Here is a 15,369-nt window from a genome sequence, read left to right as displayed (position 1 = left end):
CTCCTGCCCCGTGCAGATCGCCATTAGGAAATAGCTGCTGCGAGTTCCCGTAGTCTCTCGAGACTACGACGGGAACTCCCTTCAGCTATTTCCTAATGGCGATCTGCACGAGGCAGGAGCATAGGAAGATCGCTCCTGCCCCGAAAGCCCGCTAGACCACCAGGTAAGGCCGGCATGCCGGGGAGAAGACTTAACGATGTTTTGTATTTTTTCTTTTTTCCCCCTCCCCAAAAAATCACGAATATGTGAAATCACAATTACCGAAACTGCGAATGGGGAGGAGGAAGTGTACCCTGAAAGGTCAAAACAGAGTGACTGTTGAGGATTTAAATATGAGAAAACCAATGATGTAGTTCTTGACCAAAACTAATACAATACTGTGTTTTGGCCTAACCTATCTCCCACTTATCAAGAGATACTGTGTTTTGGACATTTGCTACAGGCTTGAAAATGCATCTAAATGTTATATGGCTTCCATATTAAGAAATACACGTAACTATAGGACATATGGCAAGTTAGCTTAATTTTGACAAAAAATTGAGTTACTGTGTTCTGGCTTTTCATCTCTGGGACGCACATTAAATTAAAAAAAAAAAAAAAATCATCACGGGCAGGCCGCCTACATTGTAGGCGCCTCTGTGAACCTAGGGAGGTGCGCAGGGCCGCCTAAGCTCGCCATGGGGGGGGGGGTGGCCTAAGAGATGTGGCCAATCAGAATCTTAGGTCACTCCCAGTGCATCCCAGAATGCGCTGCAAGAGAGGTCTTCCAGTTGACCCAGGTGTCTAAGGCCTTCCTATGGGAGGGACCTTAAGCGCCTGGGCCAGTCAGGGTTTAGGTCCCTCCCCAGTGCATCCCAAGATGCACCAGGAAGGGGCAGGCCCGCCAATCTAGTGAAGGCGGGCCAGCCAACTGGAGACAGGAAGGATGCCTCTGGCCGGCCATCTCAACAAGGTATAGGGGGTTCCGGGTGGGCTTTGGGGGGTCTGGATGGGCTACTTTTCAGGGTGGGGGGTTCCGGCAGGAGGGATTGGGCATCCCTCCTGCCACGTCTTTGGGAGGGGGACGGGTTGCCATGGCCGCTACACTGATTGCGGCAGGGAGATTCCCTTGCCATAATCAGCTCAGCAGCAACGCGATTCTCTAACCGGTGCTTGTAACATGGGTGCCAGTTAAGAGAGTCGTGGCGGCTTAGGGTGATTCTGTATAGGCCACCCATGTGAGATTCTCAAAAGCCGCTTAGGTGGCTTCTGAGACCGGGCGTCCTATATAGAATCCAGGCCTCAGTGATTACTGATGTCTGGCAGAACCCACCAATACAGCAACATTCATTGCTCTCAGGGGCCTTAATACACCATTTCCTTGGCACCCTCGTGCTTTGTCATCCACGACAGGCAGGATTTGATCCCAAGCCAGAGCAATGGCTCTTATCCCAGTATTACTCTCTTCACTGAAGTTCAACCATGTCACTGAGGTTGGGAATAACTGAGTGTGGCTGCTGTAGGAACTCTGCACAGATGTGCTCTTGTAGCAGCCAGTATATGTTGCTGCTGTACAATTGCCTGAGCTCCCTCTCCTTCCTGGGTCCACAGCATCCCTTGCCCTTTCAAGCTGAGGGGCAGAAGGGCTCAAAAATTAAACCCAAGTCTCCTGCAAGGCAGTTCCCAACACTGCTGTTGAGCTAGTGTTTGTTTAAATTTATTTTTTAGCAAAATAAAACAATTTTGCTAATTGTCTTCAAATCATAAATCAGAAATACATTTTTTTTCTAGTGCAATTTTATTTTCTAGCCATCCTTTGGATATAATTTTATTGTAGTTTTAATAAAGTTCCTACAACTTGTACATTTTCCTCTGCAGTCTCTTTTTGTTTTTGTACATATTTCAGAGACATACTGTAGCTATACATTGCCTTGAGAACTTGCAGACAAGGTGATAAATAATTCTCAGATAATAAAAATACAAAATAAATAAATTTGAATAAGCTACTCATGAGAAAACTGTATCTTCCAGTTTCCATCTGAGGTATTAACAGCAGCACAGTGTTCAAGTAGTTTACTAATGTTATGGAGAAAAATTAAGGAAGATGGAGACCTCCGGCATTGAGAAGCCCTTGCATATTAAAGTATTTTAGTCTCACATCATGACACTTGGAATTCACAAGCTTTTCTGAAATGCTTATAAAAAGTCTAAGGTTGAAATGCAGTTTTCAAACTCACTGCTTGATCAAGTGAAAAAAAAGTACAGGACATTGCAAGGCTAGAACATAAGGTCCGACTACTACCCAGTGTCAAACTGAACCACACAGGAGTGAAAACAGGCATAGCTTAGAGCTTAAAGAAATCTGAGAAAATGTAAAGATGCCTTAATTAACAAATGATGCAGTACGTAATATTTACATTTGATGTTCAGAATGTCTGCGCTTTTTAGATGTTCTTTGCGAAAAATACTATACCTTTGGGGGGAAGTCAATAAGGTGAATTTTAACTGCATTAAAGCTACATGTAAATTTACTTTATTTACCCCTCCCCCCTTTACAAAACCACAATAGCGTTTTTTAGCACAGGCCAGCGTGCTGAATGGTCTGAGCTGCTCCCGACACTCATAGAGCTCCTATGAGTGTCAGGAACAGCGCAGAGCATTTAGCATGCCAGCCTGCACTAAAAACTGCTGTAGTGGTTTTGTAAAAGGGGGGTTAGTGCCTCCCCCTTATATATACTGTACATTTTTTTAAAAATCATAATCTCGTGGAGACAGCATTTACCTTCAACAATATATAAGCTTACCTGTCGGGATAAACGCAGGCTGTTGCAACTGCATGTTGGCTAGAGCCTGTTGGTAGTGGAAAACACTTGGGTTAAAGACTGTGGTGGCACCATTGTTTTTTTCAAGTGCTGGCCTCTTTGGTAAGGGTTGAAGTGTGCCAGGTGGCAAAGCCTGTGGACGAGGGATTTGTTAAAGACAAACAGTAAAGTAAAAACCAAATCAAATTAAATAATAAATCATGCAGACATTTTATAAAATCTGGATTTCAATCACCTGCAACTACATGAGTTCAGCAAGAGAAGGGCTCGAAAAAGCAGATAAGTACAGTAATATATTTTTACAGGACTCAACAGGTTCTCAAGAAAAGAAAATAGCAGAGACAGAGAGAATTGAAGTGGAAAAGCAAGAAATACTAAAGAAACATTTTTTTTTGGCATTGCTGATTGTGCAGACGACAGAGGTTTCATTTGGGAGAACATGCCACAAAGAGCCATTTCAGGCAACAAGCAATTTGAATGAATAGTTCTGAAAATCTTAAATACTGATTTGAATGAGAAGACTGGTAAACACAACATATAGTTAGGTGCTAGGAAATCCTTGCTAAGTGTCAATTCTATAAAGGTCGCTTATCCCTGGATTCTATACAAGTCGCTGAAAGTTGGGTACAAGAATTTTAACTTATCGAGGAAATGGGCACCAACTGGCTACTTAATTGGTGATTGAAGTTGCGTGCCGATCGCTCCTACACACTTTTCTATAATTTGGTGTCAAACTTTTCCCATGCACAACCCAAAAAGGGGTGTGGCCATGGGAAAGTCACAGGCAGGTCATAGGCATCCCCAAAAGATAAGCGCCAAGTTACAGAATACTGCTGATCCACACCAAACTTTAGGTGTTGGACTTATACTGTACCTGTTTTTATCAGGCATATATTCAGCACCCAAAGTTAGGCATGACCTGTATGCTATGCCAGTATTCTATAAAGATTGGGCACCCTTTATAGAATAGGGGCTCAGCATGGACATTTCGGCACCTAGCTTTGACGCTCTATATAGAATTCCCACTTAGTACTAAGCAACCTTTATAGAATAGCGCTTAGCATGGGTTCCAGCGCCAAACTTTGGGTGCAAGGACTTATGCTTGCTGAAACCTGGTGCAACTGCTGGCACACATACAACAGCAGCTGAGCATATAAATGACCCTATTCTAGGAAAACATTTTTGGGAGCATCTCTGACCAACCCATGCCTCTCCCTTAACAACACCCCCTTTTGAGTTGCACATGAGACAATTTAGGCGAGCAATGTTAAGCACTTAGGCATATCTATATGTAAGTCCTAGTTAGTGCCAATGAATACCAGCATTCTCTAGAGTGACTCCTGGGTTCATCCTGATCTACATAGGGCCTCCGCTCTTGTTACCCAGTGCTCCCACTTGCTGAGGAGGTCTTGCAGCCCATCTTTATATTCCTCCCAGCATTCTCTGGGATGACTCTCAAGTCCACCCTAATCCACTCAGGGCCCGTGCTCCTGCTACCCACAAGTTACTTAACAGGTCATAAGTGCCTGATGGCACACACGACATTCTATTTCCACAAGTTTTATTTTCCTTTCTCCTATTTCCAATGTCTCCACTACATTTTCTCTTCTTGATACTGATTTTTTCTAATCTCCTTCCCCACCTCAAACCACTGCATACCTCAAAATCACATTGCCCACTTTTTCCTTTCACTACCTCACCATCCCTTTTGTCTTGACTTTCTTCTCAGCATCTCAAGCTTCAACATCGTCTTCCTTTCATTCAACCATCTCCATTCTGCCCGTGTTCATCTCATCACTGTCATCATGCCTCTCCTACTCTTCTCCATACCTACTTGCTTCTTCTCCTGCTCTCTGCTGGGGATATCAATCCCAATCCTGATTCTCCAAATCAACTCTCACCCTACCGATGCAGGCCATACCACAAAGTCTCTAATCTTATTTCTGTTCCTCTCCTTTCTTCTCTTCTTGTCATGTGCCTTATGGAATGACTGCTCTGTCTCCAACAAGCTTGCCTATATCCACAAATTTTTGTCTCTCCTATTCACCATCTGCTTGCTCTGAGACTTGCTTTTGCCCTGAAGATTCTGCTTCAGTTACTGCTCTCTTCTTCCACCTCACTCTGTTTTTCTTCCTTTAAAGTCCACTCCATCCATCGATTCACACCACTATCTCTCCAAGTAGCAGTAATTTATCGAGCCCCTGATAAGCCCCTTTCTTCCTTTTTCATTAACTTTGACTCTTGGCTTTCCTTCTTTCTCAAGTCTTCATCTCCTTTCCTCTTGGGGGATTTTAACATTCATAATAAGGACCTCTCTGACTCTTATGTCTCTAAGTTTCTTCTTTAGCAATGGCCACTGCAATGTCCTCACCTGCAATGTAGATGCAATTCCTGCCATTGTTATAAAGTAGGAGTCTCTTTATAAAATTACCCTCTCAGTGTGCTAAACAAATATATAAATATTCAGAAAATTAAGAATATGAAATCAAAAACTCTTGCTGCATAAGTGTTCACAGCCTTTATAGTGAGCTCAAATAAACTCTGTTTCCAAAAATTACCTTAACAAGGCCCATCATAAGCTACATATAGCCCATCTTTGTCCTTGCACAGCAACTAAGCTACTTCTTGGTAAAGAATCCCTCTGTTTCTGTAGTATGAAATGGATTTGAGACAAAGGTCTAAACATGTTGAACATGGAGCTGCTGAAAGAACTCCCAGATAACTTTATTCAAATGAAGAGATTAGAGGAAGGCTAAAAGAACATTTCAATGTGTTTAAATATCCCTTGGGGTACTGCCAGCTCAATCACTGTATAGTAGCAGTGTCAGGCATAATCATGCCTCAAAATATAGCTGAAATTGAAAAAAAAAATGTTGACTGTTCAACAATTTCAAAATTACTTCATAAAAATGGTTTGTAGGGGAAGGTGGCAAGAAGGAAGCCATACGATATGCTACATAAGTACATATGATTTAGAAAGAAACACTGAGGGGACATTGCATATCTATGAGAGAAAGCTTTGTGGTCCGAGAAGATCAAGCTGGAACATTTTGGTCTCAAAGCAAAGTAATACAGAGGAGATTCTCTAAGTGGTCATTTCCATTTAGGTATCCCAATGCCATGTGATGAACGCGTGTATTCTATAATGCAGTGGTTCCCAACCCTGTCCTGGAGGACCACCAGGCCAATCGGGTTTTCAGGCTAGCCCTAATGAATATGCATAAGAGAGATTTGCATATAATGGAAGTGGCAGGCATGCAAATCTGCTCCATGCATATTCATTAGGGCTAGCCTGAAAACCCGATTGGCCTGGTGGTCCTCCAGGACAGGGTTGGGAACCACTGCTATAATGGAATCTGGGTATAGTTGCAACATTATGCTGTGGGAATACTTTGCAGCAGCAGGGACAGGATAGTTTGTGAAAACTGAGGGAAAGATGGATGGTGAAAATTTGTTTCAACCTGTGGTGAAGACTCACCTTTCAGCAGCAACACAGAATAAAAGCAACAATGGAGAAGCTCAGCAAAAAGAAATGGAATGCCTTAAGTGGCTCAATCAAAACCCAGCGCTAAATCCAATGCATTCAACAGATGCTCCCCCAGCCAGGGAGTGCAGGAGTAGCTTAGTGGTTAGAGAAATAGGTTGAGAACCAGAGAGCTAGGACTCCAATCTCACTTCTCACATATAATACTATTTTTGACCTTAGGAAATTCCTTCACTCTCCATTGCCCCAGGTAAAACGTGAAATTTATTCATGTCTAATTTCCTTTCCCTGAGCCCTGCTAGACCAATGGATTGTGTTCCACTACCAACAAATGGAGGTAAGATATACTGAACCCTTTCAGTGTCATCACTGCTGCAGCCTGGAACCCTTCAATATGCTATTGCCAACACAAAACAGGGCAAACCTTACCACACACCAACTTTGAACCCTGTAGGAACCACTGCAACATATATCAGCAAACAACAATACTGAATCAACTATGAAAGCCAAGGAAAAAGCAGGCAAATTCCAAGATATTCCCAACTCTGTAGTATTCTACGGCAGGCTCTGGATTGAAAGCAGTGCATGCACACAGATCTCATGCATATTCATTGGGGAAATCCTGAAAACCCGACTGGATTGCGGCCCTCAAGGAGGGACTTTGAGACCCTTGCAGGACTCAAGGAAAATAAATTAATAGGTATGAATAAATTTAACCTTCTTTATCATCCTGTTGGGCAGTCCAGACTAATAGGATGGACAAAAGAAATACAATGCTGGGAGGGGGAAGACAAGGCTCCTTGAATCACTGCTCTGCCAAAAGCTATATCACCCCTGGCTAGAGCATCAGTCTTGTAGTAATTCACAAAGGAATGCAGCAAGGTCCACACTATTGCCTCGCAAATGTCTTCTATGGTAACTACTCAGACCTCTGCACTCAACCAGGTCCAATCCAGGGACTGGGTAAACTGGGAGCAGCTATTAGGCTCAATTAAGCTGTGTAGCTGTGGCCAGCAGAGTGGGAAGCTAATCCAAGGACCAAGAGCACCAGTTCAACCTATACAATTTGCTGGAGGTATAAAAATATTTGTAAGTTGAATGTGCTTTTGTTGATTAATTGTATATTATATATCTGTATATTGCACTATTGTAGATTGGAAAATCATTAAAGAATAAAAAATAAACAACAAAAAAACAACAAAACCTGAATGACAAAACAGTGCTATAGGGAAACAGCCCACTCTGTCAGAAGGGGACACCTGAACCAGGCACCCCCCCATAAAACAAAAAACTAAGTGCGAAACCCATTCTGATGGCACTCTTATAAAGGCTGGTCAGAAAACAGAAGTCCAGCTTACCAATAATTGTAAAAGCAGATGATTGGCACATCAGCAAGGTATAGAGTGGGTTCCCGAAATAAAGTGTGGATTTGCAAGAAAGAAGATTGGCAAAGGTAAGAACCTAATCTTTCGCTCTTGTACAATCCCACTTTATTCCGGAACCAGTGGGACGTAACAGAGCAGTCCCAAAAAATCAGGATTGGACTGATGAGCCCATTGCCAAAACAGAGGCACCAAAAGCAGCATCCTGCTTGGCTGCCATATCAATCCTGTAAAACTTGGTGAACGCATACAAAGAGGACCAGGTAGCAGCTCTGCAAATCTCGTCCAGAGAAACAGCCAACTCTGCCCAAAAGGACGAAACACCTCTGGTAGTATGAGCCCACACCGCGAGAGGGGCTTCTTTCCGCCCATCATATAAGCCGCAAAATTGGACATACAGATCCATCTAGTAATTGTGGCCTTAGAAGCAGGCCTACCTTTATAGGCAGGACCCGCCAGATCAAACAGGTGGTCAGAGAGGAGAAACTCATTGGTGATCTCCAGATACCGCAACATAAGAACATAAGAATAGCCTTATTGGGTCAGACCAATGGTCCATCAAGTCCAGTATCCCATTCTCACGGTGGTCAATCCAGGTCACTAGTACCTGGCCAAAACTCAAGGAATAGCAATATTCCATGCTACCGATCCAGGGCAAGCTGTGGCAACAAAATCCTGCATATGTCCAAGGACCGCCACATCCAGTCCTGTTCCCTCGAACCAGAGGAAGCAAAAGCAGGAAGCCAAACTTCCTGATTCACATGGAAAGCGGAAACCACTTTTGGAAGAGAGGAAGGAACAGTACACATCATCACAGAATCCGTAATATGCAGAAAAGGATCCCAGCAGGAGAGCGCCTGAAGATCCGAATCCCTACTGGCTGAGGTAATACCCCAGGAAGACTGTCTTGATCGTGAGATCCACAAGGGACGCCAGCTCCAGGGGCTCATATGATGAACAAGCCAGAAAGCATAGAACCAGATTAAGATTCCAGGTCGGACAGGGAAGGCACAATGGAGGCCTAAGTCACAGAGCGCCCCATAGAAAATGAGCCACATCCAGATGAGCTGTCAATGAGCCCTTCAGAGAAGGAGGGCCCATACATGAAAGACCAACAATCTGCACCCAGAGTGAAGCTACTGCTAGGCCCTTCTTCAGGCCATCTTGTAGAAACTCCAGGACCTGAGGAATCGATGTAACAGATGGGTCCACCTGTCTCAGGGTGCACCAGGCTTGGTAACACCTCCAAGCCTTTGCACAGGATGCCACTGTGGACTTCATTTTGCTGCGAAGCAACATGGCAATCACAGCTAAAGAATAGCCACGGCTAATTAAGGCCGCGCACTCAAGAACCATGCTGTAAGACCAAAGTGGTCCAGATCCTGCATCGCAATAGGACCCTGCATGAGGAGGCAAGAATGACAAGGTAACTGGAGCCCCCAATCCTGTTGGAGACAAATCAAGTCAGCATACCATGGCCGCCTTGGCCAATCGGGTGTAACCAGGATCACTGGATCTCTGTGGGCCGCTATCCACCTCAACAGACACCCTATCATGGGCCACAAAGAGAAGACGTAGAGGAGACATTCCCATGGCTGGGGCTGAACCAGAGCGTCCAGGCCTGTGCTGCCAGCCTTGCAATGGTGACTGAAGAATCAATCCGCTTTCCTGTTTGCCACAGTCACCATGAGATCGAACATGGGACACCCCCACTGATCTACTATGCAATCAAATGCTCTTTGAAACAGGGACCACTCTCTGCTTGACATTGTCCACTCCTACCACATGCCGCTGACAACACAAGGTGTCTCTCCACCCACCAGAAGTGAAGCTGAGCCTCCATGCTCAGGGAGGGACTCCTCGTGGCCCCCTGCTGATTTACATAAGCCACTGCCGTGGCATTGTCTAAGACACAGATGGCTCGATGATGGAGACGACCCTTGAAGTGAAGAGCCAGCCCAAAGCCCTTTGAGGTTGCCCACTGGCCCTGAACAAGGACGGCCATACATACCGCTTCCCAGCCTTTAAGTTTCGCATCCACAAACAGAATCACCCAATTCAAGATCTGGAGGAGAAGGCCCCTGGAAAGCGAGAGGGTCGAAACCACCATGCAAGATTGTTCTGTTCCACAGTCGTCCAGGGCTGGTGATTCTAGCACAAAAGCAGAGCATTCTGCAGCAGACGCAGATGGGATCTGGCCCAAGGGACCACATCGATTGTTGCCACCTTGGTCCGTAGAACATGGAGGTACTGCCATGGGACCGGAGTGGCCAGATGTCAGGACCGGAGTGGCCAGAAGGCCCCTGACAACCTGTTGAAGCTTCTCCTGATGGGACACAGGTTTCAGGTTTATTTAAAATTTGATAGTATCGTCTATAAAACTTCTAGGCGATGTACATATTAAAAACAAAGTCATTATTTTACAGCTTAAAAATTAAACCAACTTAGACATCTACCTTAGTCTAACAAAAAAGAGTCATCATAGACTTCAACTAATTCAGAACACCGCGGCCAAGCTAATCTTCGCAAAACGTAAATTTGACCATGTCTCTCCACTTTTGTCCAAACTCCACTGGCTCCCAATAATCGCCAGGGTTCATTTTAAATGCTCCTGCCTAGCTTTTAAAATCCTACACGGCATCCTCCCTCCTCTAATCCCTCTATCTTGGAACTCCCACACAAAAACTTAAACTTTCCTTCCCCTCTCTAAAAGGTATCCTCTATGCGGGCAAATTGGGAAAATCTCTCTTTTTCAGAATTACAGGGCTCTGGAATAACCTTACTACCCCACTGCGGACTCAGGTCTCCTTCCAACTATTCCGTAAGCATCTGAAAACCAGTCTTTTCACAAAAACGTAACGCTCTCCTCCTCCCCTATTCTCAATCCACCAAACTCAATGTGCTATTCTCTTCCTTTATTAAACTTTTGTAAACCGTGCTGAGCTCTATTTTCATGGAGAGGATGCGGTATATAAACTTAAGGTTTAGTTTAGTTTAGACTAATTTGATATAGAAGGAAAGAACTACATTGGTTATAAGAAAGTAGACATGTACAAGTATGGTAAAGTACAAAAGGGAATAGGAGAAAATAAGCATAGCCTCTTTATATCCAAATTTAAGGCATTTATCCTTTAAGAAAACATAAGATAAAGAAAAAGGAGTTGGATAGAGTTTCACTGTTCGAATGCATCTTTATATAGGAAAGTTTTTAGGGAACTCTTGAATTTGTCTAGAGATGACATGCTTCTGAGAAAGGAGGGCATAGAGTTCCATAACTGTGAATATTTTGCTGCATCTTGTATTAATTATTTTAGGGAAGGCAGTGTGAGTAAGTTTTGATCTATGGATTGCAAGAGGATATGTGGAGTTAGCAATTGATCAAGAAATGCTGGGAGGTTGGCTTGGCGAATTTTGAAATAAAGAAGTAGAATTTTATAGGTTATACGATATTGTATAGGGAGCCAATGGGCATTACGTAATAGCGGGATCACGTGATCAAATTTTTTTTGAATTTGTAATCATTTTTATGGATGTATTTTGGATTAGTTGTAATCGTCTTATTTGTTTCTGCGTGAAGTTTTTATATGGAGAGTTACAGTAATCTAACTTAGATATAACAAGTAAGTGAATAAGTGTGTGAAGCGCAGATGGTTCTAGAACCATTGCAATAGATCTGATCATTTTAAGCTTGTAAAAACAATTTTTCCACTACAGAATTTATTTTTTTTGCTGTAAGATAATTTTTGGTCTAAGATCATACCTAGAATTTTTATACTTGTGACTGTTTGTAGCGGAGTGTCATAAATTTGGACTGATGATTTTGTGGATATGCTTTCTTTCCAAGGGAAGAAGATGACTTTTGATTTTTCTATATTTAAAGCCAGCATATTTTCTGTCAGCCATTGTTCAATTTTTTCCAATTTCTTGGATTTGACTGTGGTCTTCAGAATCTATTTGGTGCAAGAGTTGAATGTCGCCTGCATAGTCATATGATGTAGAGCCTATGGACTGACTCAGTGTGATTAGTGGAGATAGGAAAATATTGAAAAGTAATGGTGATAATATTGATCCCTGGGGTATTCCGTAGGTAGTACTGACTGGATTGGCAGCAGTGTTATTAATGTTTACTGTGGATGTTCTTTCTGAAAAGTAGGATTGAAACCATTTAAGGACCTCGTCTGAAATTCCAATTGAAGATAATCTATTTAACAGTAAGTCGTGATCAATAGTAACAAACGCTGCTGATAAGTCAAAGGAAATTAAGACTACTGATTTATGATGGTCTAAGTGATAAAGGATTGTTGTAGTAAGCCCTAAAAAAGAATGTTCTGTTGAATGGTGGGTTCTAAATCCAGTTTGGTTAGGACGAATTGTGTGAGTTTTTTCTACAAAATTTGAAATTTGGTGAAATGCTAATTTTTCGATAACTTTGCCAGGAATGGTAGGCTAGCTATTGGACGGTAGTTTGTTACATCATCTGGTGAGTTTTTGTATATTTAATTTAATCAATGCTTCCTTCCATTGTTTTTGGAGTATACCTGTTTGCAAACTGATATTAATTTTTGGATAATAGGTCCAATTGTTCTGTCCCATATGAAATTGAACTCATGTTTTATCTAACTCTTTCCCATGTTCTGTGAATATTTTGTTAACTGAGTCGAGCCCTATTGGAGGGATGAATCAGTATATAAAACCAAGGATTGGATTGGAAATTTCAGGTATACCAAATCCTGCGTCGGCTCGAGGTGACTGTTCCTGAAGTTGATCACCCAGCCCAATCACTGCAACAACTGTACCACCTAATGAACAGCCTGATGCCCCTCGGAAAGTGAGGGAGCTCTGATCAACCAGTCATCCAGATACGGATGAACCAGGACACCCAGGGAAGATGGGCCGCCACCAAAACCATTCTCTTTGGTGAAGGTCCTGGGTGCCGTTGCCAATCCAAAGGGCATCGCCGCAAACTGTAAATGTTGCCCCCAAGACATGGAACCGCAGATACTTTCAGTGGTCTGGGAAAATGGGAATGTGGAGATACGCCTCCATCAGATCCAGGGAAGCTAGAAACTCCCCATGCGCCACTGATGCTATCACTGAGCACACCAAATCCATGCAGAAGCGAGGCGTTTTCAGTCCCGTATTGACCGCCATGAGGTCCAGAACTGATCTCCAATCGTCGGATTCTTTCTTTGAAATGATGAAGTATATTATCTCCCAGAGCCTGAATCTCGCTCTGGTACGGGTTCTATGGCCGCAATATCCAGAAGTCTGCAAACTGGGCCTGCACCTGAACCTGCAGCCTGCAGGTGAATCTAGAAAATACTTGGTCAGAGGACAGAGATACACCAGTTTGTAGCCATCCCTGAGAACCTCCAGGACCCAGCAGTCAGAGGTAATGACCTGCCATTCCACCAGAGAGACCGACAATTGCCCCCTGTTGTGCGGAAGAGGAGATACTAGCCTGGCATTATAACTGTTTCCTTGCAGAAGCCGCCAGACGACTCCCCATGAATGGCTAATGTTGAGACCCGCCAAAGATAACGAGGACTGTTGTCCTGTGGAAGAGCCCAAGTACGGCGAGAATGCCTGATAGAATGAAAATTAGGATATCTTGAACCCCTGATCGAACAGCAGCTGTCCCTTAAAGGGCAACCAGCTCAATGTCGCTTTAGAAGAATTGCCAGAACACTGCTGGATCCAGAGTATCCTGCAAGCTGAAATGGAACAGGCAGAAAGCTTAGCAAAGACTTTCAAAATGTCATATAATCCACTCCCAAGATTATAAAATCCAAGTCATGAAGTACCATAGTGTCAGGATCATGACGGAAGGCTGGAGGAAGGAAGACAGGCAGAGATTTTCTTTTTCTTCAATTATGCCTAATAAAACATATTAACAAAATACGGGGAAAACCCATCCTCCGCAGCAGAAGCCAACCCCTGTGCTACAGTTGGGAACTGATTGGAGAATTTACCAGGTTTATTCCCCGAGACACGCATCACCTGCACACCTCCCAGGGCCCCACCAACATCATTTTCATGGGAGTCGGGACAGAAGGCCTCCTTGGAGGTCGAAGGCACCAAATCCGGGTAAGCCTCGCAGGCCGCAGCACATGTGAAATACAGCTGCGCATTCGACAGCCATCCACCACAAATGAGGCATGAGTCTATGACATCCTGCCCTGGGGAGGTTATCTATGTGGTTTTCTTTCAAAAATGAAGCAGGCAAGTATAGAAAATAACTTTAAAATTAAATCTGGAAAAATCCAAGATGGCCACTGAGGGCCTGTTTTGACTAAAAATAGCCCAGGAAAACCACAGAGAACCCTCAAAAAATGGTGATTTTAGGATTCAGGGGTGGGAGTGGTGGGGGGTAGGGCATATAGGGAAACCACCTAAAAACTCCTTTTTAAATACTCCCCCCCAAATCTCTGATTCAAGCTGTTAGCTGATACTCACAGAAACATGTGCTGATAGGAAAATATTGCAGATAAGAATTAAAACAGCTCACAGGGAGATTATCTGACTCAACTTGTTGGAAAGCTGACCTTTGAATCTTCTGATTGCCTCACCGGCCTGACATCCACGGCTGGTCATCTCTGACACCCTCTGCCACTCTGTGCAACATGCCTGGCAGAGGAACGCAGTCTGGCTCCGATCCCAGACGCACCTCCATGGAACCACGCAGCCTGCGCTTGATCCACTAGCGGATGAACCTGGGGTGAGCTAGCTCCCAAGGAAATGGTCCCTGAGCCCCGATCTGATGTGCAGGCTGTCCAGAGGGCTTACTGACAAGCAGGGACCCCCCCCCCGAAGCAGACTTTTCCCAAAGTGTAGTAGTCCTCTATCCCTTTTTCCTTCAGATTGGACAATTTTCTGAAGGAAAAGGGGATAGAGGGGTATAGATAGAGGACTACTACACAGGTCCTGGACCTGTTGGGCCGCCGCGCAAGCAGACTGCTGGGCACTGCTGGTCTGACCCAGCAGAAGCACTTCTTATGTTCTTATGATCTCCCACAGTTGGAGCTGTCTCCACAGGAAACCTCCGCAACATGAGGGCAAAAACTACAAACGCAAAGACTGAAATTACACAAAATAAAACATGAGCAGAAAAGACAAGCTCCTACAACCTGGCTTGTAGGAAGGAAGACTGAGGTTACAGAGACAATGATGAGGTAAGAGGGAGAGGGGTTTAAGTCTCTGAAGTTTGAGGCTTCCTACAAAGTCCTGGTGGGTAGACGGAAATAACCCACTGGTCCCATAATAAAGAATATAACTTATGTACCTGCATGTTACTTGTGCTAAGCTCAGATTCTGATAAGTAAATTAATAAATCTAAAATTCTGAATCCAAGCTTGAAAGAGCTTGAGCTATTCTGCCTGGAAGAATGGGAAAAAGTGCAGCGTCCTGGTACACACTTATTCATGGCTGTTACTGCAGCAAAAGAGGATTCCACCAATTAACAAAAGGTGTGAAGACTTATGCAATCAAAAATATTTGGTTTCTTACTCTTAAATAATTTTGGAATATTTCTATAATTATAATCATTTTATGTTGAAGGAGTTGAGTATGTTGTGTAAATCAGTAAAACAAACTCAAGTTCAAGTTTATTATTAGAGATTTGATATACCACTCAGGATTAATGCCATCAGATTGGTTTACATGTCATCCCAGAACGGGTAAGTTGATATAATGACATAAAATC

General features: G+C 43.6%; 1 protein-coding gene across 11 annotated transcripts in view; it reads right to left on the bottom strand.

Annotated features, from left to right (window-relative positions):
• MBNL3 (muscleblind like splicing regulator 3) overlaps positions 1-15,369 on the bottom strand; it is a 293,323-nt gene that overhangs the window by 30,819 nt on the left and 247,135 nt on the right. For all 11 annotated transcript variants that reach the window (XR_004539476.1, XR_004539477.1, XM_033944821.1 and 8 more), the window contains one exon: positions 2,784-2,934. Coding sequence is in view for 9 of the 11 variants with exons in the window: in XM_033944821.1 (XP_033800712.1) it covers positions 2,784-2,934 (151 nt within the window). In the remaining 2 variants the exon portion in view is untranslated. The remainder of the gene's footprint in view (positions 1-2,783; positions 2,935-15,369) is intronic.

This window comes from Geotrypetes seraphini, chromosome 5, assembly GCF_902459505.1.
Source record: "Geotrypetes seraphini chromosome 5, aGeoSer1.1, whole genome shotgun sequence".
In the NCBI taxonomy this organism is placed as follows: domain Eukaryota; kingdom Metazoa; phylum Chordata; class Amphibia; order Gymnophiona; family Dermophiidae; genus Geotrypetes; species Geotrypetes seraphini.
This window is presented reverse-complemented; position numbering and strand designations above follow the sequence as displayed.